Here is a 21,219-nt window from a genome sequence, read left to right on the forward strand (position 1 = left end):
TTTAATTTTTTAAAATATTTATTTTCCCTTTTGTTACCCTTATTTTTATTGTGTTGTAGTTATTATTGTTATTGATGTCATCATTGTTAGGACAGAGAGAAATGGAGAGAGGAGGGGAAAACAGAGTCGCCTGTGAAGTGACTACCCTGTAGGTGGGGAGCCTGGGGCTCGAACTGGAATCCTTATGCCAGTCCTCGGGCTTCGTGCCACATGCGCTTAACCTGCTGCGCTTAACCGCTGGACCCCCGAACCTTTATGTCTTTAATGTTGTCTAGATTAGAAAAATCCTCAGCTATTATGTCCTGTAGAATGCTTTCTTCCCCTCCCTCTTTTCTCCCTCTGGTAAGCCAGTAATGTGTATATTATTTCTTTTGAAGTCATCCCATATGTCTCTGTTGTTATTTTTAGTATCTCTTAATCTTTTTTTTGAGATCTCTTACTTCTTTCTTAGTTTTTTTCTAATTCATCTTTGATCTTGCTAATTCTGTTTTTAGTCTCATTTATTCTATTCTCTCTCCCCTCTGTTTTCTGTAGCTCAGCTCTTCTGTTACCTTATTTTGATACTGTTTTACCTTGTTCTGCTAGTTGTGCTCTTAGTTCAGCTATTTCAGCTTTCAGCTCTTTAATGACCTTGAGATAATTAGTTTTTTCTTACAGAGTCTCATTTGTTGTTTCTGCATTTCTGATGACAATTCCTTCAAACTCTTCACTAACTCCTGTGATTATTTCCTTAACTAGCATTTGTATGTTGACCTCATATTCTGTTCTTCAACTTTTGGGGGGGATTTTAGCGGGACCTTTGTCCTGGTTCATTTCTACAATATTTGTTCTTGGTATTAACCGGTCTACATAGTATGTTATGAAGCCCCCTCTCAGTACTTTTCAAATTACTGATCACTCTTGCCTAGAGTGACTTGTGTCTAAGTAGGTACTTAAAGATTTCACAGTTGTGGAAATTAACAGTTGTTTCAATATTATCTCAGTTCCTGAGTTGAAGCACAGTGGCTATTAAAACCTCTTTTGTTCTTTTTCTTCCCTGTAGGCTGTGGGAGCCTGAGGGTTTTTTAACTATAAGTAGGCTTCTTAGCTTAATCACTCACTCCTGACCAAGAGATAAGGCAGGGTGAGGGAGAGATAACACAGTGATTATGCACAGAGATTCCCACACCCTGAGGATCCAAAGCACAGGGTTCAATTCAGCTGCTCTTTTTTTTTTTTTTTTTGACCATGTGAGTTTCCAAACAAGTCCTGTTTAACCTCTGTGGGTTCTGTGGCAGTTATTCACCATGTCTCCCCAGTTCATCAGGAGAGCAGTGTGGAAAGGCTCTCCCTGTACAGCCCCATCTCTAGCCCACCAGAGTATAGATCTCCAGAGTTTCTGGGCCAGTTCTCTGCCCCCCCCCCCCCCAGTATCAGCAGGGGCCTCCCGGCTGCTCCGAGGGGCAGTAGTGAAGGAGATTCACAGTTGAAATTGGTGAGATTTAGATGAGTCCTCTCCTTCCTTCAGCAGTCTTTTTGTTAGTAAAACAGACTGGAGGGGGCTCCTCAACCGGTAAACTGCCAGACTGTAACCAGCCGCTCCAGAGTAGATACGGGCTTTAGCCCCAGGAGTATCTCCTTAGGCGCCTGTCTAGGAGCCACACGTGTTTGCACTCACGGCGATTTGGTGGGTTCCCAAAGTCTAGTCCTGTCTTATTGCACTCCCAGGTGATCTCCTTAGATGTTCCTACTTGACAAGGAACGGAGAGGAGAGGAGAGAAACATAGCTGCTGCTGCTCCGTAGTCCCACCCCCCTCACTTCTTATAGGCAACCAATGATAAATTAGTTTATTGAAATATAATTCATATGCAGACACCATTAGTCCATTTAAAATGTATGATTCAACATTTTTTGTTTGTTTTTGTCTCCAGGGTTATTGCTGAGGCTTGGCACTAAGAATCCACTGTTCCTAGTGGTCATTTTTTTCCACTATTTGGATAGGACAGAGAGAAATTGAAAGAGGAAGGGGCGATAGGGAGAAAGAAAGACATCTGCAGACCTGCTTTGCCACCCGTGAAGTGCAGGTGGGAAGCGAGGGGCTTGAACCTGTGTCCTTGTGCTTATTTAAATACTTATTTAACTGTTTATTCACACCTCCCATTTCCTTAGGTATTTTTTCCACATTGCATTTTTCCTTTGATAATTAGGATTTTACTAATTTTCTTTTTTTTTCTACTTTTCTACTAAATAAAAAAAATCCAATTTTGTATTGCATAAAAGCTAGACTCTAGGGAGGGTGGGGGAGTGGGATAGGAAAACTTAGGGGGCCTGCTACTTAATGAAATTGTATGTATATGTCAATGATTACATTGTAAAACATTAACCTCCTCAATTAAAAAAAGTGCCTTTTCATTTTCCAAGCAGGTTTACTGCATAAATAATGGATGAATGAGAAAAAATCCAATTTTGACAACCTGGGAGGTGATGCAGTCACTACAGCACTGGATTTATAAGTATGAAGGTTTTACTTATTTATTTACCAGCGCACTGCTCAGCTCTGTCTTGTGGCGTGAGGGATAGAACCTGGGATCTGGGGAGTCGGGCAGTAGCGCAGCGGGTTAAACGCAGATGGCGCAAAGCAAGGACCGGCGTCAGGATCCCGGTTGGAGCCCCGGGCTCCTCACCTGCAGGGGAGTCGCTTCACAGGCGGTGAAGCAGGTCTGCAGGTGTCTGTCTTTCCCCCTCTCTGTCTTCCCCTCCTCTCTCCATTTCTCTCTGTTCTATCCAACAACGAAGACAGACAACGATAATAATAACTATAACAATAAAACAACAAGGGCAACAAAAAGGGAATAAATAAATAATAAAAAATAACCTGGGATCTGGGAACCTCAGGCACATGTGTCTCTTTACTGTCTCTCTTGCCCAGCAATGAAGTTTGAAGTTTGGTCCCTGACATTGTATGTGCCCAAGTGATGCTTTGCTGTATTCTTCTTTTTCATAAAATAAATAAATAAATCTTCAATAAAATATGATCAGGAAAATCCAGCCTGCTTGGTTTAATTTCACTCCTCGGGAAATCTGAAACTACAATTACTTTACACATTAAGTCTTGGTTTAGCATAAGTGGTTTCATTTAGAGCCAGTTATGTATTTTTTTTTCCAGTTATATATTTCTAACTTTTTTTTTTTTTTTTTTTTTTTTTTAACTAGAGCACTGCTCAGCTCTGGCTTATGGAGGTGCAGGTGATTGAACCTGGGACTTTGGAGCCTCAGGCATGATAGTCTCTTTGCATAACCATTATGCTATCTACCCCTGACCGCAGTTACCTATTTTTTAAACATAAAATACATACAGAAAAGTGCACAGATCATTACATTTTTCAGAAACGGCATGCACGCAGATCCTGAATTACAATTTTTTCTGACAGCAGCCTAGACTCTTTGCCTCTTCTCTTCAAGGGCTGGGCTTTTGACGTGCAAAGACCTACTATCCCTAATGTGTTTCTGGAACCTTATTCTACTAGTACTTAAAACCTAGATCACAAAACGGTAAGTCCTGTCTGCAATTGCCTAGAGCCTGAACTCAACAGCTCAAGGGCACAGGACAGGAAACCCTTCCGGGTCAAGCCTCCGGGGCGGAAGTGCGCGCTGCGCTCTCCAGGCTCCCGGCGTGCCGTGCGGCGATCCCAGCGTGCACCGCGGCGCGGAGCCTGCGACCTGGCGTTCAGTCCCCTCGGCGGGAGCCTCGAGCGCGGGACGGTGTGTCTGCTGGTTCCCGGCGTCTAGCGGCGGCGGCGGCATGGAAGTGTAAGGCACCGGCGCGGTCGCGGCTTCGGGCTGCAAGCGGCTAGAGCTCTGGGAGCCGAGATGCTGCATGCGGGGGAGCGGCGTGTGCGGGGAGGCGGCGGGAGGACGGGGACCCCGCCCCCTTGTTGTGGCAGGGCTGTCGGGCCCCGGCGGGGCGGCGGGGCGGCGGGGCGGCGGGGCAGGTAGAGCCGAGGAGGAGCGCTTGGGGCTGGGGAGGCGGGAGGGGCGTGTTGCCCGAGTTGGACGAGGAGCTGTCAGCCAGGTGCAGGGAGGCTTTTGTGTTTCTCTTCGCCCCTTTCCCCCCGGGGCGGGGGTGTGCTTGGGCCGGACTGGGAGCCCGTGGAGTGGGGCCCGGAGCCGGCGCGGGCGCTGGCCGCTGTCCTGCGGAGGTGGCAGCTTTGGCGGCTCCCTGGGACGTGGGTTTTGATGCCATTGACGTGATCTCCGTTGCGCCGCGGCGCTGTCTGATTCACGTTTGCCTTTGTTATTTTGCTGTCCCCCAATTTGTTTGTTTTAACCAGAGCACTGCTCAGCTCTGGTTTATGGTGGTGCAGGGGATTGAACCTGGGACTTTGGAGCCTCAGCATGAAAGTCTGCATAACCATTATGCTATCTACCCCTTCCCCCTACCCCCAATTTTAAATATATTTCTTTATTATTGGATAGAGACAAATTGAGAGGAGACTGTTACACTGAAACCAACTGTTACTTGTTAGAGACTTTTACATTGAAGCAACAGTCCTTGTTACAGCCGTTACAGCCTTTAAACTGAAACCAACAGCTCTTGTTCTGTGTACTATAAAAAGCCGGAGAGCAACAATGTTGCGGGTCCTGGGTCCTCGGCACAGACTCCCCTTGTGTGGAAGGGTGTCGGTGGCCCAAGCTTAAGCTTGCTAATAAAGGCTCTTGCTATTGCATGTGATGTTGGTCTTCCTTGTGTGAGGTCGGGACTCGAACTTCTGGGCACAACACCTCAGGTTCCCAATTCCAACTCCTTGGTCCTTGTGCTTTGCGCCACCTGCGCTTAACCAGCTGTGCTACCGCCCAACTCCCACTTCTGTTCCTTTTAAAGACTGGTCTTTCAGGCCTTCACGGAGGCTGGATGTGCAGCTCAGAATCTCAGAGCAGTCATGTAAGGGAGCGTCTAATTCGGGGTCAGGGAGCAAGGTAGCTGGGTTCAAGGATGATCTGGATGAGAACTGAATGACAGGTGGTTTTAGCAACAAGCTTTGATAATGAGTTAACTGGGCATTGCTGATCCACCTGTGAGGAGGTTGTCGAAGGATTCCATCTACAGCATGAGTAGTCACGGTCAATTTCTGACCAAGAGTCAACTTCTGAGCATCCTCTGTCAACACAGCCGTAGCAGCTATGATGCGGAGGCATGGTGGCCATGTGGCCGCCACTGAGTCTAGCTTTTTTGAGAAATAAGCTACCGGCCGCATCCAGGGCCCTACTGTTTGTGTTAGGACCCCTTTTGCTATCCCTTGCTTTTCATCTATGAAAAGGTGAAGGGGTTTAGTCATATCAGGCAGTCCCAAGGCTGGAGCCGACAACGGGGCATGCTTTAGTTGTTTAAAAGTGCTCTCGTGAGCCTCAGTCCATTTAAAAGGCTTCCCTTCTTGGGTCACTTCATAAAGGGGTTTTGCTATTTTGGCAAAACTGGGGATCCACAGCTGGCAAAATCCCACCAACCCCAAGAATTCTCTTACCGCCTGTCGGGTCGTGGGAGTAGGTATCTTAAGTATACCTCTGCTGTTTTCAAACCTTCGGGGAGGATGGGCCTCTCGACCTTTCCACTGAGGACATTCTGTGGTAGCTGCCAACAATACCTTAGTGAGGTTGCGAGTCTGGCGATGGACCCGGGCATCTCCTTACTTTCAGGTGAGTTCAAGTCCCAGGTGGGTCTTATCAGAGGGAAACCGGCATCTGTCAGGGCTGAGTTTAAGGTGGGGTTCCCATCCACCCCGGGCACAAGTTTTTGGGCTTCCGAGAGGATCCTTTCTCTTTCTTCCGTGGTAAAAAGAATCTGTAAAAGCTGCTGGCAGTCATCCCAGGTTGGCTGATGGGTAAAAATAACAGAATCTAACAGGTCAATGAGTGCTGCTGGTTTTTCTGAAAACTTAGGGTTCTGCATTTTCCAATGATAAAGGTCACTAGTGAAAAACGGCCAATACTGCATCAATTGTTCGCCATTCTCGTTCGGGGTCCTAGGGCTCGGAGGGGCAGGGCCACTGCATCGGGGGTTCTCTGGGCTGTACGGGCTCTCTCGTACAAGGAGGGCTCCATAAGTCCTGGCCTGCTGCTGGGGGTTCCTGTGGGACTGGGGGAGGTTGAGGTTGGTAGGGAGGAGGGCACTCTAGGAGGTCTACTTCAGGACCACCTTGTAAAATAGGGTAGGAGGGGGAAGTGGGAGGGGGCGCGGAGGGGGCAGTAGGCTGATGACGAGAATTCTTTAAAGTAAGAACGGTGGTCTTGAACCCTGTGGAGGAAGAAAAGGTTTTAGCCAAGAGGGGGGGTTCTCTACCAGATCCTGCCAAGTAAGGATATGAGAAATCTGGTCTGGGTGTCCGAAGATGACGTCTCTGGTAGCATAGATAGTAGGCAGGTTCCATGTTCCTTCTGGGGGCCAACCGGTAGAGAAGGTTGGCCACTTATCTTGACAGTAAGTGATTATCCGGTCTTGTTTTACTCCTAGACTTAAATTGTGAGCTCTCTGTTTGAATTCTTTGAAATGATCCAGGACCATAGTCAGAGGAGTTGAAGTAGCCTGACTCCTGACTTTGGACTTAAGAAAGACAAAACTGATAATGAATACAAAGACAACACACACAAGGAAAATACAGAGCTAGAGGCCCAGCCGCCAACACTCTGAACCAATGGATGGAAGGACAGCTCTCGCTGCTTCCCTACAGATGGGAGGATGGCCTCTCATGCTGCTTCCCTACAGATGGGAGGACAGTCTCACGCCGCTTCCCTACAGATGGGAGGACAGTCTCTTGCTGCTTCCCTACAGATGGGAGGACGGCCTCTTGCTGCTTCCTTACAGATGGGAGGACAGCCTTTCGCTGCTTCGTGGGAGCGACCCACTCTCCCCTTCCAAATTTGTGAGGGGGATTGAATCCCCTACAGCAGGGTCTGAGATGTCTCCCAGGACCCTGGACCCGCAGCCGCCCAGCGCATCCGCCTTCGATTCCAAGGGTCTCTCGATACAGACAGACTGGTCCTGAAGGCTCAGTGAGGCTTGCGTTCCTTTAGTGAGATGGGGATCCTGGACGGGACCCCAAATGTTGTGCCCAGAAGCTTGAGTCCCCATCTCACGTAAGGAAGACCAGCATCACATGCAATAGCAAGAGCTTTTATTAGCAAGCTTAAGCTTGGGCCACCGACACCCTTCCACACAAGGGGAGAGTCTGTGCCACCGACCCCGCAACAAGAGCGGTTGGTTTCAGTTTAAGGGCTTTAACGGCTGTAACGGCTGTAACAAGGAATTGTTGTTTTCAGTGTAAAAGTTTCTAACAAGTAACGGTTGGCTTCAGTGTAACAGCCTCTAAGAAGTAACAGTTTCTAATCTCCACATTCTAATCTCCACATTATGAAAATCCTGACCTCTACCTGTTGAACTCTTTCTCTGGTCATGTGAACACTGGCTTATTCTTAATCTTAACATATGTAGTTAGGAAAAGTGTGTTCTAAGCTATATATTCTCTTGAGAAAGTGTCAGAATTTCCTTCATTTTACAGCAGAAGTACAAAAGTCTAGAGAAATTAACTAGACAGTTGATTAACAGGACTGGGAAGGGTATTTGTTTGCTTCCAAGAGAAGGCTGCTGGTTAAATTGTCCATTGGCTTTAAAGGCTGCCTGCCCAATTTTCTTGTGCCAGGCTTTAGTATTTCAGTACCTGACTTAAATCGACAGCACGGGCTGAAATAAGTGAATTTGAGCAATCCTGTTCGTCATTGCATTCGTAAGAGGTAGCTGTGTGGCAACTAAGAGCTGCTGTTTGCCTGAGTGTGTACACACATGCGCATACAGGCTTCTGTCAATAGATCATTTTGTTCTGTTTACTTGGGATTCAGTTTTCCAAAGTTGTTTGCATCCTTTTTTTTTTTTTAAAATATTTATTCCTTTTCGTTGCCCTTGTTTTATTGTTGTAGTTATTATTGATGTCATTGTTGTTGGATAGGACACAGAGAAATGGAGAGAGAAGGGAAGACAGGGGGAGAGAAAGGTAGACACCTGCAGACCTGCTTCACTGCCTGTGAAGCGACTCCCCTGCAGGTGGGGAGCCGAGGGCTCGAACCGGGATCCTTATGCGGGTCCTTAAGCTAGCTCTGCGCCACCTGTGCTTAACCCGCTGCGCTACTGCCTGACTCCCTGTTTGCAACCTTTATACTGATTCAGCAAGCAAAGCAAACTTCAGGTTGTATTTCAAATAACAAGTCAACTTCAGTCAACTGGTTTATTCCCTTTTATTTATTTTTATTTTATTTATTACCATTTGTTGCCCTTGTTTTATTGTTGTAGTTATTATTGTTGTTGTTATTGATGCCGTTGTTGGGTGGGACAGAGAAATTGAGAGAGGAGGGGAAGGCAGGGGGAGAGAAAGATAGACACCTGCAGACCTGCTTTACCACCTGTGAAGTGACTTCCCTACAGGTGGGGAGCCGGGGGCTCGAACTGGGATCTTTCCGCCGGTCCTTGTGCTTTGCGCCACCTGCGCTTAACCCGCTGTGCTATCGCCTGACTCCCAGCTGGTTTATTCCTGAAGGAAATTGACTGCCTGCCTGTAGGCATAAATTCAGATAGTCTTTGAAGTTCACTTAGAATATTTTCTTTAAACACATGAATCAGTGCTGTTTTAAGGCCTTCAGGAGAAGATCGAGTTTTGTGGATGGGGATGTTTTCTAAAGTTCTGGGTGCGCGTGCAGTTGTCACATGGCACTGAATTGATGTCCATAGAGAGAACAGACAGCTTACTGCTCTGGCGATCAACAGCACACAGATACGCAGTCAACAGGTGTGCCAGTTGATGGTTTCTAATAATTCTGAGACAGTATAGAAAAATACATTCCTATTCTCAATTTCAAACCATATGAATGTATTTTAACCATGTGAAATTCTATAGTTTTTTCATTTCATTTTCCTGAGTTTTTTATTTTGAAAAAGCTCCAGGGGAGTCGGGCAGTAGCGCAGCGGGATAAGCGCACATTGGTGCAAAGCACAAGGACCGGCATAAGGATCCCGGTTCGAGCTCCCGGCCTCCCACCTGCAGGGGAGTCGCTTCACAGGCGGTGAAGCAGGTCTGCAGGTGTCTATCTTTCTCTCCCCCTCTCTGTCTTCCCCTCCTCTCTCCATCCTGTCCAACAACAACATCAACAATAACCACAACAAGGCTAAAACAACAAAGACAACAAGAAAAAGGGGGGGAGGGGAAAAAAAAAGCTCCAGCTGATAGAAAGTTGCAGACATGGCACCACAGACACCTTTATCCTCTTGACCTCGTGTCACCACTTACTAGCGTCTGCTGTATTTGTAGTCTCTCTCTGACACAGGTGTACTTCCTGTGCACACACACACATTTTATGGAGCCATTGATAGTTGTGAATATATTGTTTTACCCCACCCTCCCTCTGGTGAGAGAGAGAGAGAGAGAGAGAGGTCGACCTGCAGCATTGCTCCGCTGCTTGTGAAGCTTCCCCGTCTGCATGTGGGGGGCAGGGGTCTTGTCACATGTTATTGTACGCATTCTACAGGATGAGCCACCACCTAGTGCTATTTCACCAACTTTAGAAGAGGCTTATTTATTTATGAGGAAGATAGGAGGAGGAGAGAAGTAACCAGACCTCACTCTGGTACATGTGCTGCTGGGGATCAAACTCAGAATCTCATGCTTGACAGTTGACAGTTAAGTGCTTTATCCACTGTACCACCTCCTGGACCACTATTTTACCCTTTTTTTTTTTTTTTTTTAAGGCAGCACAGTGGATAAAGTGTTGAACTCTCAAGCATGAGGTTCTGAGTTCAACCCCTAGTGTTGCATGTGCCAGAGTGACACTCTGGTTCTCTCCTCAGCAGTAAATAAATAAATAAATAAAAAAGGAAAACATGTTTCCCTATTTGTATGCTGTTATCATACCTAAAAAGTTTATCATGGGTATAACTAAGAATATTCAATGCAAACTACATTCAGATTTCTCCAATCATTTCAATATCATTGAAGGTGGAATTTTACTTATTTATTTTTAAATTTATTATTATTATTTTACCAGAGCACTGCTTAGCTCTGGCTTATTATGTTGGTGCTGGGGATTTAACCTGACACCTCAAGGCCTCAGGCTTGAAAGTCTTTGGCCGAACCAGTAAACTGTCTCCCCAGCCCTTCTGTAATCTGAGTTAAGAGCAGCTTGTTAGCTTCTTTCTGTGACATTAACATTGTGACAAATATGACAGTGATATTTGAAGAATCTGTCTAGAGTAATTGTGTGAAGCATATTCCTCAATTTGGATTTGTCTCATGGTTAAATTCAGATACTTTTTTTTTTTTTTTAACCAGTATACTTCTCAGCTCTGGTTTATGGTGATATGGGGATTGAACCAGAGACTTTGGAGCCTCAGGGTTGATAGTCTGTTTGCATAACCATTATGCTATCTAGCACACCCCTGGTCACCATTCTTATAAGAAATATGACTTTCTCAGCCTATCACATGATTATTGTTGCTGTTAAATTGAATATCTTGACTAAGTTGATACTTGTCAAATCTCATGATATCTTACCCCAACAGCCTACCACTTAGTGGTTATTATAGTGGTTTAATTTTTTTAAAAAAAGTATCTATTTATTAATGATATGGTAGAGAGAACCACCGCATCTTTCTGGCATGTGAGATGCCAGGGATCCAAGTCAGGACTTCATGCATGCAAATTCAGCTGCTGTACCCATTGTGAACTATAGTAACTTCCTGAGGTTAAAGGTTATCTAAAATATTTTCAGTATGATAGGGAGGTAGTGTATTAGTTATGCAAAAGACTTTCATACCTGAGGCTATAAGGTCCTAGGTTAAGTCCCTGGTACCACAATAAGCCAAAACTAAATAATGTAATAGTTAAAAAAAAAAAAAAAAAAACAATCCAACACACACAGCTCATTTAGGACTTTTAAAAAGTAGATACCAGGGGGTCAGGCGGTAGTGCAGCGGGTTAAGCGCAAGTGGCGCAAAGCGCAAGGACCGGCATAGGGATCCCGGTTGGAGCCCCCAGTTCCCCACCTGCAGGGGAGTCACTTCACAGGCGGTGAAGCAGGTCTGCAGGTGTCTCTTTCTCTCCCCCTCTCTGTCTTCCCCTCCTCTCTCCATTTCTCTCTGTCCTATCCAACAACGACGACAATAACAATAATAACCACAACAAGGACATCAAGAGGGGGGAAAATGGCTTCCAGGAGCAGTGGGTTCATGGTGCAGGCACTGAGCCCCAGCAATAATCCTGGAGGCAAAAAAAAATAAAACATAAAAAAAATTTTTAAAAAGTAAATACCAAAAAATAAAAGTTAAAGTAAATAAATAAAAAGTAGATACCAGACTTAACTGACATTTTATTGAATAAAAAAGACCTGACATATGTTTGCTTTTATTCCACTAGTATTGAGCAGGGTGAGGCGAACGTGATAGCCACTACACTACGTTGGGTAAAAAAAAAAAAACCTTCCTAATAGAGTCAGTGAATACACGAGTTCCTGTCAGCCAGAGCCTGCAGATGTGGTACCACTTTAAATATCCATTATTCCCATATTTCGTCCAAACACAGGTTCATTCAGATACACAGGAAAGTGAGTTTCTGTTCTATATCACTTCAAGAAAAAGGTAGCTGATGGTTTTTAGATTCTTTCACCAACAACATGACTTGGACAGCAAGGGCAATAAGTTGGAAGAGCCAGGAGAAATTTCCCGGGACCTGGGGTCTTTTGTAAACAGAGGAGGGACCATGATTTGGAAGTGAAGTTCTAACAGGGACCTTGGATGAAGCCTGTTGACCTTGAGGATAATAACATATCCCCCCACCAAACACACATAGACACACTCTTCCCAGTCTGTTCCAGGTAGGAATGTCCTAATCACAGTATATTTCAGGGCACCTGCGAGATTGTAACTCAATTTCAGGCGAAGATAGGAAGAAGCCTTGTGAGTTGACTTCCTGATTAAGTAGACAAGAATGACATGATTTAATTTTTCATTTTCAATTTAAATGAGCCACATCAAGCATACTAATGTTGTGCATTCTTCCTGTGTTAGAATCCTTTCAAATGTTACTTTGTTTTATTTATTTATTTACTTTTTATTGCTATCAGGGTTATTGCTGGAGCTTGGTGCCTGCATGATGAATCCACTGCTCCCAGTGGCCATTTTTCCTTTTTTCTATTTTATTTGATAGGACAGAGAGAATTTGAGAGGGGTGGAGGAGAGAGAGGAGAGAAAGAGACACCCGCAGACCTGCTTTATTATGCAAAATATCCCCCCTGCAGGTAGGAGTAGGGACTTGAAGTTAGGTCCTTTTGAAAAATTGTCATTGTTATCACATAACAGTGTCCCCTCCCCCCCCTTTCTGGCTTGAAAACATACAATAATCTTTGTTGTGTGTTATGTCAAGGCCAACTCCTTCCTGTATTAAGAAAATTATTTGTTAAATTTATTTGATAGGACAGAGAGAAATTGAGAGGAGAAGGAGAGATAAAGAGGGAGAGAGACTCACAGCACTGCTTCATGACTAATGTGAAGTTTCCCCCTACAGATGGGGAACAGGGGCTTGAACCCACAGTAATGTGTGTGCTCAGCTGGTTGCACCAGCCACCTAGCCCCGTCAGACTATACTTCTGAGTACTAGTATTCCCATTTTTTGTTTTTAGATGTAAAGCTAAGAGGAGGTAATGAAGTCATACCACATAAGTGTCAGAGCTAGAATATGAGCCCACATCTGTCTCACTTCATAATTGGAGCCTTTGTGATAGCTCACCTGGTAAGGCACCTCCATTGCCAGGGGGGTGACTAGATTCAAGTCTCAGCTCACCACAGGAGAGTAACAGCACTGAGTACAACGGCCTTGGTGCAGTATTGTCTCTGCCTGTGTGTGTGTGTGGGAGGGGCTAGAGCAGTGAAGCCCTGTGACTACACTGTTCTAGGGTCTAGGGAGATAGCACATTGGTAGAGTGTGAGCACATACTTCGCATGTATGAAGCCCCAGGTTCCAGCCCCAGCACTGCCACCCCCTGCACCCTCCCTCCCCATAATTCATATCCTTAATTGTCATACTGTACTGCTTCTAGATTATTATAAAAGCAGATACTTTCTAATACAGCATTGTGGAACAGACCAATTAATTATAAGTTAGCACAAGTCATAGTATTACGCTTATTTATAGACGAAAGAAGTTATTTTTTTACTTCCAGGGTTATCTTTGGGGCTTGGTACCTGCACTACAAATCCACTGCTCCTGGAGGCCCTTTTTCCCATTTTGTTGCCCTTGTTGTAGTTGTTACTGTTGTTACAGCTGTTGTGGTTGGATAGGACAGAGAGAAATGGAGAGAGGAGGGGAAGACAGAGAAGGAGAGAGAAAGATAGACACCTGCAGACCTGCTTCACTGCTTGCGAAGCGACTCCCCTGCAGGTGGGAAGTGGGGGCTCAATCCTTATGCTGGCCCTTGCGCTTTGCACCATGTGGGCTTAACCCACTGCGCTACTGCCCAGCCCCCAAGGCTTTTTTTTCTTCTTTTTTTGCCTCCAGGGTTATTGCTGGGGCTCGGTGCCTGCACTGTGAATCCACTGCTCCTGGGGGCTATTTTTTCCCATTTTGTTGTCCTTGTTGTTGTGCTTGTTGTAGTTGTTACTGCTGTCATAGCTGTTGTTGGATAGGACAGAGAGAAATGGAGGAGAGGAAGACAGAGAGGAGGAGAGAAAGATAGACACCTGCACACCTGCTTCACTAATTGCGAAGTGACCTCCTGCAGGTGGGGAGCCAGGGGCTCGAACTGGGATCCTTCCGCCAGTCCTTGCACTTTGCACCATGTGCGCTTAACCTGCTGCGCTTAACCTGCTGCGCTACTGCCCGACTCCCGGTATTTTGTTTTGAATGACTGTTAAACAAAGGTTAGCTGTTAAACAGATTTTTCTTTGTTGGGGGATTAATTGTTTACAGTAGATACAGTTTTTGATATATGTCTAAGTTTTCTCAATTTTCTGCAAAAACACTCTCACCCCCAGCCTAGGTCCTCCTCCACTGTCAGGCACCAGGACCTGGAAGCCCCCCAAACCCACCCAGAGCCCTTCACTTTGCTGCAGTACACCAAACCCAGCCCAAGTCCTACTTTGTGTTTCCCCTTCTGTTCTTATTTCTCAACTTCTGTCTATGAGTGAGATCATCCCATATTTCTCTTTCTCTTTCTGGCTTATCTCACTTATCATGATTCCTTCAAGCTACATCCAAGATGAGGTGAAGAAGGTGAATTCATCATTCTTTATAGCTGAGTAGTATTCCATTGTGTATACCACAACTTTCTGAGCCACTCATCTGTTGCTGGACACCAGACTTGCTTCCAGGTGTTAGACACCTGGCTATTACAAATTATGCTGCTATGAACATAGGTATACACAGATCTTTTTGGGTGAGTGTTTTTGATTCCTTAGGATATATCCCCAGGAGAAGAATAGCTGGGCCCTGTGGTAAGTCCATTTCTAGACTTCTGAGGGTTCTCTAGACTGCTCTCCTCTCCACAGGGGTTGGACCCATTTATATTCCTACCAGCCATGCAGGAGGGTTCCTTTGTCCCCACAACCCCTCCAGCATTTGTTGCTACATTTTCTGATATATGACTTTTTTTTAAAAATATTTATTTATTCCCTTTTGTTGCCCTTGTTGTTTTCTTGATGTCGTCGTTGTTGGACAGGACAGAGAGAAATGGAGAGAGGAGGGGAAGACAGAGAGGGATAGAGAAAAATAGACACTGCTTGTGAAGTGACTCCCCTGCAGGTGGGGAGCTGGGGACTCGAACCAGGATCCTTATGCCAGTCCTTAGGCTTTGTGCCACGTGCGCTTAACCCGCTGCGCTACTGCCCGGTTCTCGATGTGTGACATTCTTACCAGGATCTAATTATTGTCTATCTTTCTCTGATTTTATATATTTATATTTCTCTGACTTGGAGCATTTTTCATGTGTTTGTTGGCCTTTTGGGTCTCTTCTTTGTTCTGTTCATATCCTCTGCCCCATTTTTGGATGGGGTCATTTTTTTGTTGCTGAGTTTGGTGAGCTCTTTATTTATTTTGGTTATTAGCCCTTTGTCTGGTGTATGGCATATAAAGATCTTCTCCCATTCCATAATGAGTCTCTGGGTGGTGGTTTCTTTTGTTGTGTTGAAGATTGTCAATTTGGTATAGTCCCACTGATTTATTTTTATTTAGAATGCTCTATAATTGGATTTGCGTCATTGAAGATACCTATAAAACTTAGATGGAAAAGAGTTCTGCCAACATTTTCCTCTAAGTATTTAATAATTTCTGGTCTAACATCCAAGTCTTTGATCCATTTGGAATTGACTTGTATGTGGTTCAGTTTCATTCTTCTGCACATTTCAACCCAATTTTCCCAGCACCATTTGTTGAAGAGGCTCTCCTTTTTCTCTCTCTCTTTTAATTATTTATTTTATTTATTTATTATTGGATAGAGACAGAAATTAAGGAAACAGAGATAGAGAGGGAGAGAGACACCTGCAGCCGTACTTCACCACTTATGAAGCTTTCCTCCTGTAGGTGGGGACCAGGGGTTGAACCCGGGTCCTTGCGTACTGTAGTGTGAGTGCTTAACCAGGTGCGCCACCACCTGGCCCCAAGAGGCTCTCCTTTCTCTATTCAGTATTTTGTGCCCCCTTGTCACAAATTCGATGTCCATAGGTGTGGGGGGCTGGCACCAGGCTTTTGACCACTTTGGATATGAAGTAGCAGGTGAACAGTTTGGGAGTTTTCTGCCTATCTGGCAGGATGCCTCAAGTTTCAGTGATGACTTTAGTATTAAAGATTTCCATTTCTGCTCAGTTAGCAGGGTTAGTCTGTGGCCAGGCTATCAATAACTGGTAGGGGACACGGAACCGGAGAGGGACTGGGTGGTGGATCACCTGGTAGAGTGCACACATTACCGGGTGCAAGGACTGGAGTGTAAGCCTCCAGTCCCCCCCCCTGAAGGGCGAGGTTTCAGAAGCAGTGAAGCAGTGCTGCAGGTCTCTCCTCTCTGTCTCTCTCTTCATCTCCCTGTCTCTCAGAGCACTGAGCCCCATTAATAACCCCACTTGCAAAAAAAGAAAAAAAGAGATGAGCAGACAGACACCTGCAGCACTGCTTTACCACTTGCAAAGCTTTCCCCCTGCAGGTGGGGACCGGGGTCTAGAACCCGGGTCTTTGCACACTGTAATGTGAGCATTTAACCAGGTGTGCCACCACCCAGCCCCGACAAAGGATTATTCTAGACACCTAGTTCCCATGAGGGATATGAGCCACAAGTGATGATGACTTACTTTCTTTTGCAGGAAAAACGCCAACTCTGCCTTACTTAGTAATTATGAGGTAAGTAGTTTTTTTTAATGAGTTCTTTTATTATTGTTTGTTTATTTATTTTTGGATAGAGACAGCCAGAAATGGGAGGGGTGAAGGAGGTATAGAGGGAGAGGGACACCTGCAGCCCTGCTTCACCACTCATGAAGCTTCCCCCCTGCAGGTGGGGACCAGGGGTTTGATCCTGGGTCCTTGCGCACTGTAATGTACGCCCTTAACCACAGAGTCACCGCCTGGCCCCTGTAAGTAGCTTTAAAGTGGACTGTTTTCCACTGTGATTGCTTGGCCTTTCCTTCTGAAGGTTGTTGAATTCATTTTTGTAAGAAGTAATTGAGTTGGGGGCCAGGTGGTGGTGCAACTGGTTGAGCACACGTATTACAATGCACAAAGACCCGGGTTCAAGCCCCCGGTCCCCACCTGCAGGGGGAAAGCTTCATGAGTGGTAAAGCAGGGCTGCAGGTGTCTCTCTGTCTCTCTCCCTCTCTATCATCCCCTTCCCTCTTGATTTTTGGCTGTCTCTAGCCAATCAATAAAGATAATAAATTTTTTTTTTAAATAAGTAACTGAATTCATTTGGATTTTTTCTTTTGGTGGACCTTAGAATGTCCTCTCCCTCTCTCTCTCTCTCTCTCTCTCTCTTTCTTTCTTTCTTTTTTTGCCTCCAGGGTTATTGCTGGGGCTTTTCCTTTTGTATGTGACTGCCATGTGGTGGTGGGGGAGGGGCTCAAAGTTTGGTTCTTGATTGAAGTGTGCCTCCTGCCAGGGGCGCTGTCTCCCAGCTTCATAGGAATCTCAGTGTGGGCTCTGCTACATATTTGGGTATCGAATCCAAGGGGAGAGATGGTTCATTAAGTGAATTTTAGGCCACTGCTTCTGAAAGAAATGACAAATGGAGAGGTTGTATCGTATCTAGTAACAGTCTAGGAGTTTAGTTACAGTCTAGGAGTTTAAACGTCCCTCATTTCTCTTGTTTAATCTACACAGCAGGATAAAGGGTATTTTCCTTACCATCCTTACTTCCTATGTTTCTCCCATGTGGAATGTTTGTCTTAAAGTTCTGTGGTGTGTTTTTACTTCCTGGGTGGTTTTGTTTGTTTGTTTGTTTGTATTTATTTATTTATTGGATAGAGACAGTCAGAAATCAAGAGGGAAGGGGATGATAGAGAGGGAGAGAGACAGAGAGACACCTGCAGCCCTGCTTCACCACTCATGAAGCTTCTCCCCCCTACATGTGGGGACTGGGGGCTCGAGCTCAGGTCCTTATGCAATGCGACTTGTGTGCTCAACCAGGTGCGTCACCACCCAGCCCCTCTGGTGGGTTTTGTTTTTGTTTTTTGTAAATCATTTAACATTCATAATTTTCCCGCAAACTGTAAATTAGTTTTCACACTATGCTTTTGCAAATTCTTTTTTTTTAAGTTTTTTTTTGTTTTTGTTATCTTTATTTATTGGATAGAGAAAGCCAGAAATTGAGAGAGGGACAGAGAGACACCTGCAGCCCTGCTTCACCACTCGTGAAGCTTCCCCCCAGCAGGTGGGGATTGGGGGCTCAAACCCGGGTCCTTGCACACTGTAACATGTGCGCTCAACCAGGTGCGCCACCGCCCGGCCCCACTTTTGAACATTCTAAAGAGATTTGAGTTTGGTCTGTTTGCCTTAGATGAAAGAACACTGTAAAATGTCAGATGTTTCTCCCTTTCCTTTTCTTTTCTTTTAATAATTTTTAATTCTTTTAAAAATATTTTACTTATTTATTTTTATTATTGGATAAAGACAAACTGAGGGGAGAGGAAGATAAAGAGACAGACCTTTTGTCTTCACCACTTGTGAAGCTTTCCCCCTGCAGGTAGGAAGCAGGGCCTTGAACCTGGGTCCTTGTGCACTGTAACGTGAGTGTTTAACCAGGTGTGCCACTGCCTGGCCTCTCAGATATTTCTTAAGACTCATATTTGCTTTAATGCTAGAGTTAGGATGATGTTTGGTAGGAAGAAAAGATTACCATTCTGTTTATCCTTCCAAATAATTCAACCTTAGAACACACGTCTCAGATTTCTTTATAAAAAATCTTTTGTATGTATCTTCCTAGGTGTTCCAGTTACTAACTGATCTGAAAGAAAAGCGTAAAGAAAGTGGAAAGAATAAGCCCAGCGCTGGGCAGCAGAACTTGAACACTATCACTTATGAAGTAAGTCCAGGCTTCTAGAGCGTCTGCCTGAACTTCCATTGAGGGGAGGGTCAGTTAATTCTGGTGAGGGCTGAGGGCTTGGTCAGGACTGCTTCATCGCTGATTTGAATAGTTCTACTCATGCCTAGTTTTTATTCTGTTTGTAGAGGTGAAAGGGGTCCGGCCAGTTGTAAAGGTCAGCTAAGTACTAAGTTAGAGGGACTAGTCAAAAGATTGTCTTCATTTCTGATATTGGGCGTATGTCGAGGGACAGAGGATCCTCTGAGACCATCTTCAATTCCGCAGTCCACTAGCAGTACTCCCAGAGTGCTCTGGGAGGCGGCGCAGTGGCTAACGTGTCGGATTCTCAAGCATGAGGTCATGGGTCCAATCTCTGGCAGCACCATGTACCAGAGTGATGCTGTGGTTCTCTTTCTTTTCTCTTGGACAGGAGCAAATGGAATGTCACATGTGGTGGTGGAATATAACTCTCATCTCCCACACAGTATTAAACAAAAAACAAAAAACTTCTTACTAGAGAAAAATCAAGAAGTATTTTAATTTATTCATAAAATAAAAAAAATATCGACCAGGCCATAGGATAAGAGGGCTACAATTCCACACAATTCCACCACCGGAACTCCATATCCCATTCTCTCCCTTGAAAGCTTCTCCAGAAGAGTTGTGACACTAGTGCTGAGAAGTTACCTATGTTTGACCCCTAACCTTACAACAGTTGTCACAATAAAGAAATGAACATTGCCATACTGCTGCCTGATTATTCTTATATTATATACTTCTTTGAAGTGAAAACCTGGGGTGGAAGGAAGACTTCTAGCTTTCCTATTAATTTTCTTTCTGTGTTCAAAGATTCTATTCAGGACAGCATTTTAATATGAGAGAGGGATGCAGAGAAGAGGGCCAGAGCACTGCTCATCTCTGACTCATGGTGGTACCGGAGATTGAACTTGGGACTTGAAAGTCTTTTGCAAAACCATTATGCTGTCTCCCCAGTCCTTGCGTTTGCTGTTTAGTGGATTTTCACGGTTAGATTGAAGTTACTGCTTTGGGGGAAGAGTACCTCAGAGGTAATATGCCTTTCTCATTGCACGATCAACAGGGTACAAAATATCTTCTTTTTTTTTTTTCTTATTCAGAGTTCCTTGTCTTATTCTTGCCTTTTTTTCTTTTTTTCTTTTTCAGACATTAATGTATATATCAAAAACACCATGCAGTCATCAGAGTCCTGAAGTTGTTAAAGAATTTCTCACAGCAATGAAAAGCCACAAGTTAACAAAGTAAGTGAAAAGTGTCTTAAGTAGAAGAGGAACTCAATGGAAACCAGAGTGTACAGGCCAGAGATACTGCTCACTGTGTAGGGTCAGTGCTTGGAGTGTATGTGGCTCAGTACCAGAGGAAGCGAGCGTCCCTGCTGTGCTGTCTCTCCCTCTCAGCCCCTCCCTCTGTATCTGAGTGAGGAAGCAGCTAGAGCAGTGAGATGTGGCTCCACAAAATAAAAGGCAAGAGGGAGAGAAACTCTAGCACCATTCTGCCACCCGTGAAGCTTCCCCCAGTGCTGTGTGCTCCTGTGCGGTGTCCCAGGTGCAAGCCCGGGGCGTCGTACCTGGTTAGGACCTGTGCTCTCCTGGGGGGGTCAGCTATCTCCCCACCCCCAGTTTTTTTTTTTTTTTAATATTTTATTTTATTTATTTATTCCCTTTTGTTGCCCTTGTTGTTTTATTGTTGTAGTTATTATTGTTGTTGTCGTGGATAGGACAGAGAGAAACGGAGAGAGGAGGGGAAGACAGAGAGGGGGACAGAAAGATAGACACCTGCAGACCTGCTTCACCGCCTGTGAAGCGACTCCCCTGCAGGTGGGGAGCTGGGGTTCGAACCGGGATCCTTATGCCGGTCCTTGTGCTTTGCGCCACCTGCGCTTAACCCGCTGCGCTATAGCCCGACTCCCCCACCCCCAGTTTTTAACCGCTTTTCTGTTTGTGATTCATTGCCATTAGCTATAGTGTTGTACATCCTTCACGGCTGTTCATGCACAGAACAGTTCTCATCTTGTAAAACTGAAACTCTGGACTTAGGAAACAGTGACACCTCATCTTCACTGTCCTCTTAGCTTCTGGGTGTTATCAAATTGCTGGTTTACAAACTTGCCTGCTCCTGCATCTCCCGTGAGAGAACCAGAGCCGTGGTCCTTCTCTGAGTGACTCATTTCATTTGCCAGACTATCTCCGTGCTCCCTCCATTCTGTACCAGGTGTCAGGCTCTCCCTCTGTTTGAAGGCTATATACTGTCTATTTCTGTAGAGATCATGTCTTACTTATTCACTTATTTTTTCCATACTTTGGATTGCTGTTGTTACCTTTTGGCTGTTGTAATTGGTGATGCTTCTATGAACTGGACTGCACAGCTATCTCTTTGAGGCTTAGCATTCAGTTCTTTCTGTACCCAGAAGTCATATGGGATCACGTTAATATTATTGATTAGTTATTAAGTTCCATTAATAAACCATTAATTCTATTAAAGTTTTGAGGAATTGCCATACTGTTTTTCTTATTTTATTTATTTTTTTAAAGGGTTTTTTTTAAAGACTTATTTATTTCCTTTTTGTTGCCCTTGTTGTTTCCATTGTTGTTGTAGTTATTATTGTAGAGGTTGTTGTT

At 44.9% G+C, this 21,219-nt stretch overlaps 1 protein-coding gene across 3 annotated transcripts in view; it reads left to right on the top strand.

The window, feature by feature from the left end:
* The first annotated feature begins 3,648 nt into the window (after positions 1 to 3,648).
* CRCP (CGRP receptor component) overlaps positions 3,649 to 21,219 on the top strand; it is a 47,510-nt gene continuing 29,939 nt past the window's right edge. Inside the window, exons 1-4 of one of the 3 annotated variants that reach the window (XM_016191268.2) lie at positions 3,649 to 3,790; positions 16,356 to 16,392; positions 18,467 to 18,565; positions 19,748 to 19,842. In XM_016191268.2, coding sequence (XP_016046754.2) covers positions 3,783 to 3,790; positions 16,356 to 16,392; positions 18,467 to 18,565; positions 19,748 to 19,842 — 239 coding nt within the window. In that variant the 5' untranslated portion in view covers positions 3,649 to 3,782. The remainder of the gene's footprint in view (positions 3,791 to 16,355; positions 16,393 to 18,466; positions 18,566 to 19,747; positions 19,843 to 21,219) is intronic. The other 2 variants (XM_060173134.1, XM_060173133.1) reach the window with 2 other exon arrangements.

This window comes from Erinaceus europaeus, chromosome 15 (genome assembly GCF_950295315.1).
Source record: "Erinaceus europaeus chromosome 15, mEriEur2.1, whole genome shotgun sequence".
In the NCBI taxonomy this organism is placed as follows: Eukaryota; Metazoa; Chordata; class Mammalia; order Eulipotyphla; family Erinaceidae; genus Erinaceus; species Erinaceus europaeus.